A 17,338-nucleotide genomic window follows, 5' to 3' on the forward strand; every position below is an offset into this window, starting at 1 on the left:
GTTTTTTCACACAGTTATTCAATATCAAATTTCGATTTCAATGAACGAACAAACGTGCAAAGATTTCTCGATAGAAGAGCCACCAGAATCACTCGAAGACGTGTAATTAGAAGATCTGTCGCATAGGTAATTACCTGACCAGCCTCGTAACGCAGCACGAAATCCTCCAGGTGCAATGTTTCTCCGTTCGTTGTACAGCACGTTCTCCAGATCCACTGGATTCCTTCCATCCGCGAAATACAGTAAATGACGTATGTGTGTACATTTATGCAAACGTGGCGTGAGATGATACAATACAGCGTATTATGAATGCACATAATTCTATTAACAGGTGACACCGTTGCTGAAGTTCGATTTTCATTTATTCGTCGCCTCGACGAACGGTTTAGGAATCAACATTTCGAAAATCATTGCTAAAATACGCGAACATTTTCAATTCCTTAAATCCCCGATGTCACTCCAGATCTCCGTAATATTTGTGATAAAAAAAATTACATATATATATCTCTGTCTGTCTCTTTCTCAAAAAAACAAAAAACAAAAACAAAAACTTAGGTGACCTTGAAATACACCTTCGATACGCAAAGAATGCGAGAGAATACGAGGAACGAAAGTGGGACTGGTTCGTTCGGAATGGATCGATCTATTTGCATATTGACAAATATGTCGTCGTCGCAAAATATTTTTTCATTGAATCTAAGTAGAAATATTTCGCGGAGTATTCCGAACTTGGAATTTCGATGATTTTCAAAGGATGAAAATAATTAAAGAAATTCGTACGTATATCCCCATTGGAAAGCCATAGGGCGCGCTAAAATGTCGTATAGACATAAAAGTCATTGAAGTATTTGCAAACAGAAAACAATCTCTTCTTATTAATTAGGGGAATTCCCTGAATGTAGAATAGAAAATTCAACAAACGCCATTTAACCGTGTTACATTGTTCTAAGCCAACATTATTCACCCTCAATGTGAATACATATACACACACACATATATATATATATGCTCTGGCGAAAATAGTCACAAAAATTGCACGTATATATATACGCTAATGCACAAACGTTTTAATACAGAATTATTTTTTTTTAATTATCCTCCACATCTATTAGACATATACTTTTATTGCAAGAATGCCATTCCATGCTTTACGGTGAAAATAATGCAATAGTGTATCCACTAATGTCGATAAGTACGTCACATAATTAGATACTCTTTCAACTCTTAATAATTTCATACGACAACCCTCCTACGTCTATTCTTCATAATTTTATACCGTTATTGTATCGCTACTTCTTCAATTATTGTATTTTTCTTCGTACATTAAACGGTTAGGTATACGCGGTGTACGAAACAAATTAAATAAAATAAATATTCCCAGCCCTCGTACACCCTCCCAGTTCCGATCAGTGTGCGTCTCTCGGTGCGTCACGATCGCCGAAAATTGTCGAACGTTCGGTTCTCAACAGAAGAAAAAAAACCATCGCTCGTCCCGCGGTGGGGTCGTGTTTAATAATCGTCCCTTCCGCCGCGGAAACCGTAACCCCGCGCGTCCATAATTTTCCGGTCGGTGTGTTTTCATAGGCACACCCCGCGCCTTTACTTGTTGCTGCCGTTCGCTACGGGCGTCAGTTCCATGCGCGTTTCTATCGATCCATCTGGCCGCTATATAAAAGCCCGCGTCATCGGTAGTCATGGAAGACAGACCGGAATTCCATGTACTGAGGAGTCATCGCGGAGAGCCTGCAACGCACGAGGGACAAATAACGCACAACGCGCTGAACCGATCGTGTCGTACAGTGTTGTCGCGCGAATGTGCGATTAAAGCCAAGTAAGTCAATCACGCGAACCTCTCCCCACTCCTCTGTCTCGCGAGTATTTACGTCGGTACTTTCTATTCATCCCCTCTCCCATTCTGCTTCATTCGTCGTCGCGAGATCGTCGCGTTCCGTTTTGACGTCGGTAAACTCGTGCAAAATCTTTCTCTTTTTCCGGCCAGCTAACAAACATACGTAATCGCACGCCCCGAACGAAGAGATTAGGGGGAACGTATCTCGAGACAGTTCGGGATTCTTCGCCATCTGTTAGCGATTCCCGATCAGGGTACCGCGACCGTGGACAAGTTGAAGGTGAACGATCCGACGATAGACGATATAACGCGAATCCACGAAACAGGCGCGACGCGTTACAAACACCGGACAAAACCGGTTATCGATCAACTGGGAGCCCGTTGGACCCGGGATTGTTGGCGACCCCGACGCAACGACAATACCGACGCGTGTATTCATGGTTTTTCGAATACGTGGCGATTTTAATCCGGGAGAGAGCTTTGTCGATTCACGACAAGAAGGATCGTTAACGTCCCGTTTTGAAAAATACCTAGAAGATATGGTAGAATAGAAATACGATAGTTACATGGCACGCTAACGGGGAACACTTTTAGCGAACGAAAGACAACGTATAGGGATACAGGGTGCGCCGAAATAAAGTGTTAGGAGCCGTTTTCTCGAAATCCAACGCAGATATCGACTTTGTTTTCGTTGCGGTTGAATGGTACAGAGGGGGCTGATCGTGTGCGATAATTTTTTTTGAGATGCTGGGAGGGAGAAAGAAAGAGGATATTCTTTTAAACGAAAGGCGGTATTAATTTTCAGTTGCGTAGTTCGTCGAACTGAATAATATTTACTATTTTTTTTTTTTATTGCGTATTGTTACGTAGTCGTAGCAAGAAAAAAACTTTGGGGAAACAAACAGAGAGGGAAAACAAACGGTGTTATTCTGGTAAATTGATAATATGAAAGGAGTAATCGATTCACAAGATCGAGACACAGTAATCAAGGCACAGAGTGTGATTTTGTTTTCGCATTTTCTTTGGTTGTAGAGGCAACTGTCATTACTTTTTTTTTATTTTTCGCTACAACTCTGTAACCATGGACAGTAAAAAAAAAGATGATTCCAGTAAATGTTTTTCAATTCGACAAAAGCTATTTCGAAAATAAAGAATTAACACCATTTCTCGTTTAAAAAATATTTGGAAGCCCCTTTTGTCCCTTCTGCAGTTGTCTTAAAAATATTTTACCTCTCCCCCCTTCTCGTACAATTAACTACGTGGTTATGGAAATAACATCGCATGAACACTCTATGTATATGTATGTTGCTTCGTTAAACGAAACTCCATCTGTCAGAGTGATGGACAAACAAATTGCGGAAAATGTAGAAAGTAAACTATAATTGAACGTGTTTTATTACTGAAACCGTGAAGATGTTGATTATTATAATTAATTACATTACAAAAATAACGAACCGAATTTAATGAATGAAAAGTGAAACTTCTGAAATTGGTTAATCATATACGTAACTTTCACTAGCGCAATTTATTTATTTGTAAACATTCTGACCATAAATTTATATTCTTTCTTTTGTGAAGAAAGATTTCTTTTATGTTAAAAGTCATAACGGGGCAACTTTTATGGTTCAACCATTTCTTTTCCTATATATATGTATGTATTTCTGACAGCTACGATCGATGGAATCGTGTTAACGCGACGAGATAGTATTTTCTGGAACGTCTTGCGCAGCTTCGTCTGTTGCAAAATTACAAATATGGACATAGAACAATTGATACAACTACTAGAATTGTATATAAACATTTGTACAAAATTTTATATTTATTTCTTAACTTATTTCCTTTAAAAAAAAATTTCGATTGTTCATAAGAAGTATAACCTTCAAATTTCAACGGGGGATAAAAAAGTTCGATACCTATCGCTCTTTCTAATCAGTCAATATATTTGTGGCTTAGGGTTCGAGTTCCGAATGTATAAGGAATATAGAATTTCGCGAGCATGTCGTTTCGCAGAGATACATTTTTTTCTTGGAGTTTTTTTATGAGAGAGGACATAAATATTTACATTGAAATATTTTCCTCTACACTCGTTGTTCGGAACATTTTAAAACGGAACGTATCACGCACCACGAATACCTAAAAAATAATTAATACAAAAAGCGTGTATAGGTGGTTATAAAACAGCCCGTTTCTAAATTACAAAATAAAATATTTTACAGAAGGTCTGTGATAAAACTCGTGATTTTTAAGATATTCAATGTCAAGTACAGCGCCAAAATACTCACTGCTGTTTGTTTACGTTCGTGGCGAGATGTATTGCAAGGGAGAATGAAAGATCACTCATGGGTTAAGAGGTATGCGGTAGCACGAGTAATTGAGCGTGGACGATGACGAGCAGTGTTGCCAACTGTATGAATTTATCGGTAGATCTACAATTTTTTTATTTCGTTTACGAATTTGCGGATCTCGAGCAAAAAACTACAGATTTTCGGTCTTATAGCGACATCTGTCGCCGCGCGTTTCTTCCGGGAATCGATGATTGCAGTGCTCCGTTATAGGATTCCAAAATTAAATTAATAATAATTTCTATAATTTCATATGTACAACTGTGAATAGTAGCTTTCAACTTATAATTTTTATTTGGAAAAAACGTTCGTAAATTTACGTAGACCTACTCTTGCGATTTATACTTGAGAAACAAATCTATAGATCTATGCATATCTACGTAAATATATGGATTTTTTTCTAAGTATAAATTACAAGGTTAAAAGTTACTATTTACAGTTGTAATATATATGAAATTGTAAAACTACAAATTCTCATTAATTTAATTTTTAAATCCAATTATGCAGCATTGTAAATTTACGAATTATCAAGAGAAATCTACGATCTTATAAGCTGGTAAGATTTTCATAAATCCAAGGTGGTAACACTGACGAGTAAGTTTTCTATACTCGCAAACTTTACGAAAGCCAATCATAACACCTAACCTAGTACGACTCGCAATTCCCTTCTAATGCGCGTGATGTAACAAAATCCAACAAATACAATTCCAATAGTTTCGTACTTGAAGCACTTGGATACCCGACTAAACGATAATGTCGATCGAACAGATGATCCTGCAATTATTTCGGGCGGTGTACTTAGCTTGAACGATTGCCACATTACAAAGACCGTGAAAGATTAAACTTTAAGAGGATTTCAAAAGCGACGCGGTGAAACTGATTCTACGTCATGAACGAACGTTTATCGATTTACGAACGGTCGCTGTAGAATCATGTCAGGATACAAGATTGGCGAATATCACTTTCGACAGTTTTCTAACCTTTTACAAATTGTAGACAGAGTAGAAACAATGCGTAATGAACAGACGTGTAACCTTATCGTATACGATTACAAACGCACTCCAACAAGATTTTTAAAGTCGATTTTCTCGTAAACGAACCCTCGTGTAAAAAAATGTTATTTCACATTTTTTATTCGTTTTTACTGGACGAATCATCTACTTTCAATTAATAAATTTCTTCCCACTGTAAGATTCTATGCTATCATTATTTTCTTAAATACTAAACTTTGTTTTTCTGTTCAGAAACAAGAGGGAGTCTTTCAACTTCCTTACTTGAAACATTCGCGCTCTTTTAATTTACTCTGATTTTAAAAGTACCACCTATACTTTGATACAACTATCTCTAGATTTGTCTATTTCATTCGGATTATTTTATTTCAATTACTCGAAGAATATCTTTGAGGTTAGGTATTACTCTTCTCAGATCCGTCTACTTCTCTCGTTCCGTTTTAATTATTTATCCAATATCTTTAAAGTCAGATTCAGACCTTTTGCGCATTACCCTTCTAATCGATATCTGATACGTACATTTTTATTATTTGTGTTCGATATAATAATTTATCTCGAACACAGATAATTAGCTATTTACAAAAAGTCGAGATATACATATCGGTGTACTATTTGTTGAAAAACAGGTTCTCGTTATTGGAAGATTATTTGTTGAAAATCTCTCTGAAAAAAAGCGACAGGTGTGATTGAAGACAGGTAAACGCATATCTGTTGATCGATCAAGGGACGATCATTCGACCAAAGTCCGATGGAACGCGATCCAGATCCGTGTGTTGCATCACGTCAGATTTCACTACTACGTCTTCATTGGAGCGAGGGACTTCGCTGCCCTTTTAGCGGAATCGATACCCGACTTAAAGGAGATTACACAGAACTACTAACACAAATTCCACCCTTCGACAAAGACGCAGGGTGTTTCGCCAAGGAAACTCGTTACAATCCTTTTTCGTACGATTTCTATCCTCCGTTCGCTCTCAAAGCGTTAAAAATCCAATAATCGTTCTCTGCGTATTTTCCGTCATAATTGAACATTCGAATAACGTAAATTTCTTTAATCGACCAGCATCCAAGAAAGACAATTTTGAACGTAACGAAAAACTTATGTACAGAATACTTTCGTTACGTATACAAAGTGAGTTAAAATAAATTTAAGCAGCTTCCAGCAAATGAATAAAAATTTAAATGAGAATATAAACTCGATATAATTCGATGACTCGTTGCATTACTCGTACTAGATTAATTTTCAAATGCATTTTTCTCGGAAACGAAGCCTCCGATGCAATTTTGTCATTCTATATTTTCGTTTTGTTTCGAGCCGTAGAATCACTCCAAATGCATTTGTACCACAAATTTTGACCCACGGTCTATCTTTGCTTGTATCGAGAAACAAGCAAAAGAATGTATTTATTAGACGATCAATAATAAAATAATAGAGAAGACTAACATAGTTCGTCGTTTGTCGAAGGTGAAAATGCTGCATCAAGAATGGCTCTTGATCTTCTTAATCGCGGGGGCAGCCATGGCGACGGCATCCCCCGTGTCCCCCCAAGACATGGAGGAGTCGTTGCAAGGTGCTCTGGACGCCATCACTAGGAAACAACGTTCCTTGGACACCAATTCGCAGGAAGATTACAATGATCTTCGATCCTTCAAGTATCACGGTGGTGAGGCTGATAGAAAGTTCAACAGGGACCGCCAGGGTGACAGGGAAATCGATATGGAAGACGAGGAGATCGAATTCTTACCAAATGGTAAATCTTCCTCTGAGACTGCTTAATCCCTAGACTAGTCACTAGTGACTGTCTGGTAAAAACAATTTTTATTACGTATGTTTAGTTTAGTTTAGAAATAATCTTTCTTCGTCAGAAATTGTAGCTCCAGGACGAAAACGATACGTTCAATTCCCTGAAACTGTAAATGATTCGTTTATACCCAATTGTTAAAGAACGCGTATGAGAAGATGAGTCCTGGCGTATGGAGAACATAAGAGGGATAATTTCAGTCAGTCGTAGGCCTTATGAGGGCTGATTAAACATTCCAGGGTTCATCTTTCCAGCTCCTTACCTTAATCCAAATGCTAAAAGTGGATCCACAGAGAGGCATTTCGTGTAGAATTGGATGCTTCAAATTCTATAAATTGTAAAAATTATTTTTGTTTTATTATTATACGTCGGTTTCTTCCTACTCGCTATTAATAATTTCAATGTTACTCTTTTGTGGAGGGCGTAATAATATTTCCTCCGTAGGGACGTAAATGAAGCAAACGAGGTACTGGTTTAAAGGCCAATGTTACATCTTCTGGGGCAAGGGTTGGTAAACGTTTTCTGAAAGACATCATCTCGTGTCTGACACCTAATGAACTTGTTTACTCTTAATTGGAATTCGAAATTTGGGTCCTCTGCCTCATCGTCGTCACTTTATAGATACCAAAGCAACGATATCCTTCAAAATTAATTTAAAAATCGTTCTCAGGATTTTCTTTTTCTTTTTTGCATATTTTTTTGAAGCACATCTTCGAAAATATTTGTGCAGAAAGATTTACCAAGCGACAGGCTGCAGTTCGCCTAGCCACGTTTTAAGACATTATTGGTTCAATAGTGTAACTTAATTCTTAAGACTATTTAAAATTTTTAATGAATGTGTCGTTCGAAAATACCGAAAGTAGTGTTTCTTTCAGAAGCTGGACAACTCGAAACGGTAGGGAACGGTTTAAAGGACCTGAACAACAAGCTACTGGAAAAGGCGCTGATAGATTATCTGAAAAACGGGCTGCGACAGGTAACAAGATTTCATCGCCGTTGTGCGATGAAAGAAAACACTATACAAAGTTAATGAGAGGATTGACTTGGTTGACCTCCCAACAATTGGCCTATCAAGAGAAACCCTTTCCACTCTAACAGCCTTAGCCGATAACTTAAATGCTCAGAGTTCCGTAGTATTCAATGAAAGTAACGATGGAATCGAACCTATCGCGTGAATCGTTATTTTTAGAAGCACGGATAGTGTCTCGTTTAATGTTCAAATATCAGAGTCGTTAATTATCAATACGCGAATCACGGATAGAGAATTGTTTGAGGATGAATAGAAAGAGTAGCGTGAATGACATCCGATAGCGAATTCGAACAACAAATTTTGTTAACAAACAATCGTTGTTTGACGATCATGAAATAGTGAAATATATTTCGCGTACAGTAATGTTCCTTACAAATTTCAATAGAATTAACACCACCATTACTTGATGTCTTCAGCCGAGCGTAATTTGTTCAATTACAAAAATTTGAATTTCTTCGTTTTTCACTTTATCTTGATAATAATGCTATCAACAGTTCGGCGAGGTTCTCCCGATTAAAATGAGTCTAAACACGGCATACATCGGACAAATTTGATTACCGTTTTATTATTTTCAAAATCGGAGGCACTTAAATTTAAAAGAATAAATTTCATCCGATGTATGTCGTGTTTGTACTCATTTTGCTTGGAAAAATCTTTCCGATCCATCGATACCATTATTATAAAGATAAAATGAAAAAATGAAAAATTTTTATTTTTTTAAATTACTTTCATTGTCGATGATCTTGAGACAATTCTTGGAATAAAATCGTTACTATTTTAATCAACCTCCGACTTGCTTCAATTTAAGCTTGCACTACCGTACCTCGTTACAAGTATCCGGAGTGATGAGGTACGGTAGAAACTCTCCAGAACAAACGTTGTCATTTCTGAAAACGACTTTACATTGTCCAAATTAATTCTGTCGTTGATTCAACTCCGACTTGCTTCGATTTAAGCGAACATTGCCGTACCTCGTTACAAGTATCCGGGGTGATGAGATACGGTAGAAACTCTCCAGAACAAACGTTGTCATTTCTGGAAATGACTTTACATCGTCCAAGTTGATTCTGTCGTTGATTCAGGCTAAAGGGCTAATGTTTGACGATCCTTCAGGAGGAACCAGTTACATCGCTGTTTCGAGAGCGCGAGAGGAGTTCCAGTCGCAAGAGGGGTAGCGGTTCCGAGCGACAGATCATCGACAACAAAGAGCTGGCGAAACTGTTTCTAGAGGAGCTGCAAGATCGATCTCCCTATGGACTAGCGGACACGGACGACGAAGTATACGCGGATGCCCGTCAGATGCTTTATGATCGATACAGAGGCGATCGAGGCAACAACAAACTCTACGAGTCAGTGAATTGATCCTTTCCTCCTTGTCTCGAAACGATGTACACAAGGTGTCTCGATATAAGTACTCAACGTAACACCGAAACCACCTCGTTCTACGAGACAATGGTAGAGGGATGTAACAGAGATAAAATAGAACAAGAACACGGTTTATTATTTGTTGTCATTTCAAAATCGTTTTGATGTTTTGTTATTAGATCACAACGATCGGGTAATAACAATTGGACGAAAAGAAGAAATCGTTCGAAACAATTTAAAGTACAGTAATGTTTAATTTAAAAAGTCACATTTGTCACCGAAGCTTCATTCTGGATTAGGTTAACCTTCAAACGTTCTTCCGTTGAACTATACACTCAAAGTCTTTAGGTTAGAAAAGCCCTACATGTACGGAACTCTTATTTTTCATTTTAAAATACAAGAAAGGGACTTACAGGAATCACGGAAACACCCCGTTGTATTATAATAGCTCTAATTACAAAGAAACGGTAGATTACAAAGACGCGATGGGTCAAAAAAGACCCGAGAGGCGCATCAGAGTTAATAAAAATATCGCTATGCATCTCCTTTGCATCGTGACTGTACATTGATCTCTTTTACGTAACATATTTTATTTACTCCTTCGATTCGTATTGTACACAACTATGACACAATAAACACGTATTACTATTTTCACTATTACAGTAATGTTTGCTTAAATTTATGTAAATCGTGGGTTGGCGCTGAAATTATCCCGAAACAGATAGTTATTTTATTCCAGAAATTGTCTCAAACTCGAGTCTCGAAGATCTCGACAAGGAAAGAGAACAAACATAGCTAAAATAAGCGATAAAAAATAAAAAGTTTTCAAATTTTCATTTCATCTTTATAATAATGGTATCGATGGATTGGTGAGGTTCTCCCGATAAAAATGAGTACAAACACGAGGTAAATCGGACAAATTTTATTCGTAACAAAGTTTAAATAACCTAAATTTTGAAAATAACAGAACGATAGTAAAATTTCTCCGATGTATGCCGTGTTTGGACTCAAATTGATCGAAAGAACCTCGCCAATCTATCGACCCTATTATTAAAAGGATAAGATAAAAATTGTAAACATTTTTGTAATTGATCGATTTTACTTAGTACACTGCTTCTCTCGTTCTTTCTCTTGATATATCCATTTGCTTACTCTATTGCATTTGAAACAGAGGCTCCTTTAAAGCCTCTCACCCAACACCATTTTATCGTTACTTTATAAAATCCAGTTAATCGAGACATCCTGTGTACCAACAAACACACAATAAAGTATACTAATCGAATGTACCCTTCTATGGTAGAAATGCGGGTCCAATGTCTTGGGGTGAGTTACTGAACAAAGAGTCTTTGGGTCGAGGACAGGGCAGAGAACCCGATGAGAACGAATACGTTGACCGTGATCAGGATCCAAACCTGTTGTACCTCTCACTGGCTGAGCGAAGGAACGTGAATGGAAGGTATCCAATTGGTCGCGATCTCAGAACCTACCAAAACATGGCTAAACGCTATCCTGTAGCTAAGAGGAGCGCAAAACCGTTATCGACCAAGAAGCAAGTTACGGACCCCAAGGTAGTCACATGAGGCTCGTAGGTGTCCACACGAAATGTCGTTTTTCAAGGTTATCTAACTTTTTCGAAGCTTAATAATTTACATGATCGAAATAACCTTTACGTGATACTACTCAGCTGTAGTCTCAAACATAAAAAAAACATTGTCTACTACTATGCGTTGCTGGAAAGATGATTAGCAAGATTGTATAGAGACAAGGGGGATACATTGCTGACTCCACCTAACCTCTATCTTTAACTCTGCGATGGTCCCCACTATCGCTTTGTCTCGACACGTCTCAGCCCCCCTCTTTGTCAGACGACACGATTGGTAATAGATAAGAACCATTTTTGTCAATGATACGTTGCTACTAGGACCACATGTGCATACAGGTGTGGCTAATCCAACACAACCAATCGTATCTACATTCCTTCCGTTCGTCATTTTTCCAGCAACGTATAGTACTTGAACATCAGCTTAGAATGCCCTCGTTTCAATTTTAATTGATCGAATATTAACCATATATAATTGATAGTCAATGGTTTATGATAACGAGCATCCAAATAACGTTTCTTGAGCCTTTTGATCGCTAAATTATCGAATAAAGTCATTTTTTTCCAGTTGCTTGCTATACCTTAACCTAAAACCTAATACCTCCTACCTCCGAATACCTAAAAATAAATTAAAGATTAACTTTTCGGTCAGCTTGTATCGCATATCTTTAAGATTGAAAAAAAGACATTTCATATGCGCTACTTGCATTTAATAGATACATAATTTGTGATAATGACAAATGTTTGTTCGTAGGTTGCGGAAGATCTGGGCGCATTGTTCGGCACACAATCGACCAACAATCATAATCACACCGAAGGCCACGATCACGACCACAAACACGACCATAACCATGACCATGACCATGACCATGACCATGACCATGATCACGATCACGATCATGGTGAGCAGCATAAGCACGAGAACACCTCAGAAGCGCCGAAAGTGACTCCAGCACCTAAAGGACAGAAGGAAAACGTTACGAAACTAGACAAATCAAAATCCATCGAGGTCAGAAAGAAGAGCGTCGACTGGTCTCAATATTTCGGCATCGATCGTAGGAGAAAGAAAGCGACCTTCATGGCTGGTCAGGGAACCCAGAACCAAGATGACGAGTGGCTGTTGCAACGATATTACGAGGTAATTAATAGATAACTACTAATGCAACCAAAAAATTTGTATACAGGGTGATTCTCTCACCAGTAGGCTCCAAAGGCTTGCCACCACTTAAACATTACTGCAACAGCTCCATCTTTTTGTCCTACAGGCTAAAAAGTCATAGAGGAAAGTGAAATCGTCCGTTCCCATCGTTCAATAGTTATTTATTAATTATTAGTTACTATTTTAAATGAAATTTGATCCAACATGTTGTTTGACCCAATTCATAAAAATATTAAATTTGCTGCATTGACGTACAATAACTCTTACTGTTGCGTGAAAACGTACCTTAAGTTACGAGAATGTCAAGTGTTAATGAAGAGCCCGCGATTTCGGACCTGTAGATTTCCCAATAATGTTGCTTTGAAGTGATGGTTTGAAAAATGTACAAGGTATCCTGTTTATTGCAATGATCCTAATATTTTCACTGCTTTTGATGATTCTGAAAAGTATATCAAGGAAACATTATTTGTTTTGAAGTCATTGATAATTTTATAATAGAATGAAAAAGCAAATTCATCCATATGAAATATATGTTTCTTAAACCACTTTTTTATATCATCAGATATAGCAAAAATATTTTGGATTAGCATGATAAATGAAACACCTTACATAAGTAGAAAGATGGCAGATCTAAAAATTGCAGAAAACCTGCAGATATATAATAAATGACCTTAGGTAAAAAATGTCACTAAATCTAAACATAATTTTTTTCTTTCTTGAGATTCAATTGACAAGAATATGCATAATGGTAACATTTTCAGAACATGGGTGAGAACCTAAAGGCAAACAACCGAGAATATGAAAATGCAGAGAGAAAGGATAGGTTGGAAAAGATGGACTCTACATTGAAGAACCTTGAGGACTTGGTCATTGAGGAAGCTCTTAGAAACCCAACCACGGAGGACGATCCTGGTTTGCAGAAGGTGTGATTTTAATTGCACACATGAACCCTTGTACTACCAATGGGGGAAGATACTTTATGCTCATTATATCTCATTTTGTGTATTTATCCTATCAATTATTTGGTTTATCTTCTGAAAAATATAATTATTGTTAAATGTGTTGAGCTTAAACATATTAAAAAAAAGGATCAAATGTATATATTTTCTTCCCCAAATATAGTTATTTTTTGACAATAGATACGAGATACTTTTGTAGATTATGGTGCAAAAAATACCTTGGTAGTGCGATGGTTAAGCCTGGGTGATATATGTACAATATTCGAACAGCAGTTAAAATGTTTATGATAAACAATATCCATCTGCATTCATAATAGCTAACTACCCGGAATACTAAAGTCCTTAAATAAACAACAGGTGAAAAACAAAGTAATGGCGCTCATGGCCGCTCAGTATTCGGTCGAGAAAATGAGGAAAGTGATGAACGAACTTAGAGGCAGTTTCACGGCTCACGCTCAGAATAATCAAACGTCGAGCTTCCGGGAGAACAATAATCCAGACAAACACATCGACAAGCGCAACAGCAATAACCTAATTGACAGCGAAGGTATAGATCTTAATTAATCGCCGCCGTTAATCATGAAAACACCATAATACTGATGTTTTATGACACATCGCAAAGGTTTCGAAGATAGTAGAGCCTGCCCAGAGATGGAAGTGATCGAGAAACGATGTAGAACCGCAGACAGTTTGGCCGAGGATGAATCGCAGATGCTCTACATTCCCTGCATTATATTTCAGATCTGCAAGGCCTGTGTAAGCATTTTTCACTCCAATTACATATTTAAGCATCCCAAAGATTACACTCGCGAAGAAAATACTGTACAATCAAAGTCACTGCACATCTGTTCCCGCCATATCACTTGGCTACTTCTATCGCTCCATCTCGCGCCATTTTTTGCAAAGTCACAACTTTTAATGCGACATCTATGATCGGAACGTCATAATAGTACGATAGTTTTCACAAATAATTATACATTCAATATCACGTGAGAACGGACATAAAAAAAAAGTGGTATGATATGACATAATATTACAAGCAATGGTTGTACCTAACGTAATGTATAGTCAAAAAAAGTGATTCTTACTCATCCATTGGAAAAAATAAGATTCCGAGAAAAAAAATAGAGATATAATGAAAGGGGAATATCTCCTATTTTGTGAAATGTCTTCCTTACTCGGAAGATGACTTACTATAGTGAATTCAAAATCAACCAATCAACTGGCTGCTCTGATTATGAAAATGTTACACACTATTGTCTGTTCAACTTAAAAGTGAATGCGGGTAAATAGAATCACGTGCTGCGACATACATACATATTAGCAGAGGATATTCGCCAAAGATATTACGTATATGATAATTTACTATTACCAATATTTTGTGTTTTTATGGTAAATGTTTTACTATTACCAGCATTTTTTTGTGTTTTTGTATTTCGACGCACGTCGAATCTATCATAATATACCGTTGGCGAGCACAGCGGTATCAACGCAATGGACCAATAGAATTCTGACCACAGAGGAAATATTCGCGTTATCAAAATTGTATTAGCCTGCTGTGGCAACACTTTTATCCACTCATCTTTAAGTTGAAAAGAGAAATATTCTCTGATGGTATTACTGCAATATATGTCTTTATATTTAAATGAATAATGGAACTTATTTTCAACTTATATTGACTTCGTCTACTAACTTTAAACAAATTCTAGGTACAAAATGATCTACAGTGTCTAATAGATTATGGATTGAGAGCAAGTAAAATCTGTGACGCACAGGAGTCACAAGAGGGGCAAGAGGCTTGCGTAAATACGGCTATGATACTGTCCCAGCTACAGCCTCCGGCTGCGATCGCCATGCAATGTCGCCTTAATGGTAACGACTTCTGCCTAAGACGTTACCATTACCGTTACTAACATCATTATCTTCGCTATTCCAATAGCGAGCGATGATTGAACGGTGGCTATAACATGGTCAGCTCTCAATAATCGGACCGATATCAACGAAGAGACGTATGATAGAGCAGTGAGGTGACCAGTCCACATCGTATTGGGCATTCTCTGTCGGGAAACACGTGACTCTTCAACAAATGTGACCTTGAATCGAACTTTAGTTCCCATAGTCAACATTTGGTGTTTCATTCGCTTCGCGTGTGATCAGGGCTGAGCAATTTTTTGTTGAGGTTAAAACGAGAAATCATGTGTTTCCTTTAAAATCGAATAACCGGAAGTAGTAAACGGATTGTAGAATATTTAAACATGATTTGAGAAGGCTTGAAACGCTGGTGAAGACGAAATGGAGGATTATGTAACTGTTCTTACGAGTCTGTCGAGTATAACAGAATGATTCTATTTCGTGCAAACATTGTCTTGTAAATCGCGAATGACTGTATGTTAAAATAAGAGGTGAAAGAATTGTTCCATTTGCGAGGTATACGGCTCGTCTGGACGACTCAAGCAGCATTTTTATTATTGTTTTCTTTGGTTTTTTTTTTGCGAATTAACGCAACGACGAATGATAAGAGACAATAATAATTGACTGAAATTTTTATTATAATTCTCATAAACGAAAAAATTCCAAATTCTGTTTTTGTGAAGAACGCAAAATAAATGCTACATTAATAATAGTCACTAACCAAATTGCAATAATTTTATTGTTCTACCTATTAATGAAATACAGAAGAGTGTTCCGAAGTAGATAATAGAACCCTCGAAGTTGGTGATTCTGTCCGAAAAATAAATCGAAAATGCAGAATAAAGAAATTTAAAGAAAATCAATTTTGAAAATGCATGTAGTTAGTCTGTAAGTCTCTATTGTGTTTACCAAAGAAGTGTAAAACATTATAACGCATGGATTCTTGATAATATAGTTTGAATTCCTAACCTCTCAAATGGTTCAATAATATTTTCCTTTAATTATAAATGGTTTGCACTATATTCAGTAAAAAATAATATTTCTTAAACGTGTATTAGTATATTTTTTATAAGTATAAATTACATTTTATAAAGTCTAAATTACTTTTATTTGTTATATACCAATATTATAAACATTGGTAACATAACATTCATCGAACTGATTATCTTTCTGGTTGTGTCATCTATTTTAGGACACACTATATATCAAATTAAGGATAATTAAAGTTCGGATGGGCGTCCTCGCAAACAGACCAAATTGAAATACGTATATAAATGTATTAATAATTGTCGAATACTGACGGGGGTAATACACAATTAGAACGATAAAATTCTTTGGTAACAGATTACTTCCAACAATATCCTCGTACTCATGAAATAAAAAATTAGATTTTTACAATAATTCGTTCCATTTACCGTAACATACGAATACTTCCTTTCTAAAGGTGCTGTATTGTTTAACGCGATAATGAAATTAAGTTTTCTTTTTATATCATGGAATGATGTACCAAGTAGCAAGATGTTCGGTGAAGTTTGAAAGAAATGCGGCTATTGTAACTGTAGCACATATTTCCATTTTCTCGGACAAGAAAGCGTGTATCTATTATTATCTGTCCTTATGCTATGAAACTGTGGATACAGTGTATGTGTCAGACCTATATTCGAATATAATATAAATATATTTCAACATAAATGTATTTTGTTTCATTTATTGGAAATTCCGCGTAAAGTTTCAATTTTTGTTTACTTTCATAAAAGAAATTAACAATTGCAAAAAGAACAACTTGGAATTTGGTGTCATAACCGTTAGATCGATGATTTTTCTTTCGATTCATTGTTTGTATCCCCCAATTGTTTCAATTCATTCAAAATTGTGAGACATTCAGGAGTATATAATTTCAGGAATTCCAACTGTAATTCAGCACATTCAACTAAAAAATAAATGTACTATTAACAATTTCTGTTTTTTCTATCTATTATAAAATAGAATAAATTTTGATAAGTTTACCTCTCCATTTTAAAACCATTTCTAATTTTTGTTTTAATTCAATGTTCAGTTTATTCATTTGGAAAATTATATCGGTGCCATATTCTGACATATTTATGTATAACGTGTGATACCTTTATGGAAAATAAATAATCTCAATTAATCGTATAATTAAAATTTGATCTTTAGCGTTATCTCAACCGCCAAATATATAAACCATCTAGCGGCGACATGTACGAACTAAAGTAGCCCCTTAAATATACAACTTGTTGTGCTTGTTTGTCAAGCATATTGTCAAGCATATTATTCTTTTGTGATTGAAATA

The 17,338-nt window shown here is 36.5% G+C and overlaps 2 protein-coding genes and 3 long non-coding RNA genes across 11 annotated transcripts; 1 reads left to right on the forward strand and 4 right to left on the reverse strand.

Annotated features, from left to right (window-relative positions):
• Positions 1 to 1,677: 1,677 nt before the first annotated feature.
• On the forward strand, positions 1,678 to 16,719 carry LOC143147614 (uncharacterized). Of its 5 annotated transcripts, XM_076313008.1 has the most exons (11): positions 1,678 to 1,831; positions 6,667 to 6,952; positions 7,867 to 7,979; positions 9,147 to 9,382; positions 10,699 to 10,966; positions 11,753 to 12,136; positions 12,919 to 13,080; positions 13,474 to 13,663; positions 13,739 to 13,872; positions 14,826 to 14,988; positions 15,056 to 16,719. In XM_076313008.1, exons 2-11 carry the CDS (start codon positions 6,673 to 6,675, stop codon positions 15,067 to 15,069), a joined length of 1,944 nt encoding a protein of 647 aa, XP_076169123.1. In that variant the 5' UTR covers positions 1,678 to 1,831; positions 6,667 to 6,672; the 3' UTR covers positions 15,070 to 16,719. The 5 variants fall into 5 exon arrangements, with proteins under 5 accessions (XP_076169123.1, XP_076169119.1, XP_076169121.1 ...); XM_076313004.1 differs by having other exon boundaries at positions 14,826 to 16,719; XM_076313006.1 differs by having other exon boundaries at positions 7,879 to 7,979; positions 14,826 to 16,719.
• Positions 3,766 to 4,398, reverse strand: LOC143147621 (uncharacterized). Its single transcript, XR_012992304.1, has 2 exons — positions 4,132 to 4,398; positions 3,766 to 3,982 (listed from the first exon to the last, which is right to left on the reverse strand). It is a non-coding gene; the product is annotated as an uncharacterized LOC143147621 (long non-coding RNA).
• LOC143147622 (uncharacterized) lies at positions 5,899 to 7,648 on the reverse strand. The gene is made up of 3 exons (XR_012992305.1): positions 7,412 to 7,648; positions 7,266 to 7,331; positions 5,899 to 7,112 (listed from the first exon to the last, which is right to left on the reverse strand). It is a non-coding gene; the product is annotated as an uncharacterized LOC143147622 (long non-coding RNA).
• LOC143147620 (uncharacterized) lies at positions 9,942 to 14,017 on the reverse strand. 3 transcript variants are annotated; one of them, XR_012992303.1, is made up of 3 exons: positions 13,943 to 14,017; positions 11,706 to 12,596; positions 9,942 to 11,616 (listed from the first exon to the last, which is right to left on the reverse strand). It is a non-coding gene; the product is annotated as an uncharacterized LOC143147620 (long non-coding RNA). The 3 variants fall into 3 exon arrangements; XR_012992302.1 differs by having other exon boundaries at positions 11,706 to 12,264; positions 12,443 to 14,011; XR_012992301.1 differs by having other exon boundaries at positions 11,706 to 14,011.
• On the reverse strand, positions 16,643 to 17,125 carry LOC143147618 (uncharacterized). Its single transcript, XM_076313015.1, has 2 exons — positions 17,035 to 17,125; positions 16,643 to 16,957 (listed from the first exon to the last, which is right to left on the reverse strand). Exons 1-2 carry the CDS (start codon positions 17,123 to 17,125, stop codon positions 16,833 to 16,835), a joined length of 216 nt encoding a protein of 71 aa, XP_076169130.1. The 3' UTR covers positions 16,643 to 16,832.
• Between the last annotated feature and the right edge of the window lie 213 nt (positions 17,126 to 17,338).

Source organism: Ptiloglossa arizonensis, chromosome 5 (assembly GCF_051014685.1).
Source record: "Ptiloglossa arizonensis isolate GNS036 chromosome 5, iyPtiAriz1_principal, whole genome shotgun sequence".
NCBI lineage: Eukaryota > Metazoa > Arthropoda > Insecta > Hymenoptera > Colletidae > Ptiloglossa > Ptiloglossa arizonensis.

Excerpts from the sequence above, each read along its gene's own strand:
- LOC143147614 (XM_076313004.1), top strand. The coding sequence starts at position 6,673 with ATGCTGCATCAAGAATGGCTCTTGATCTTCTTAATCGCGGGGGCAGCC. Across the intron at positions 7,980-9,146 it reads TGAAAAACGGGCTGCGACAG|GAGGAACCAGTTACATCGCT; the intron begins GTAACAAGATTT and ends ACGATCCTTCAG. Across the intron at positions 10,967-11,752 it reads AGCAAGTTACGGACCCCAAG|GTTGCGGAAGATCTGGGCGC; the intron begins GTAGTCACATGA and ends GTTTGTTCGTAG.
- LOC143147618 (XM_076313015.1), bottom strand. The coding sequence starts at position 17,125 with ATGTCAGAATATGGCACCGATATAATTTTCCAAATGAATAAACTGAAC. Across the intron at positions 16,958-17,034 it reads AATGGTTTTAAAATGGAGAG|TTGAATGTGCTGAATTACAG; the intron begins GTAAACTTATCA and ends TTTATTTTTTAG.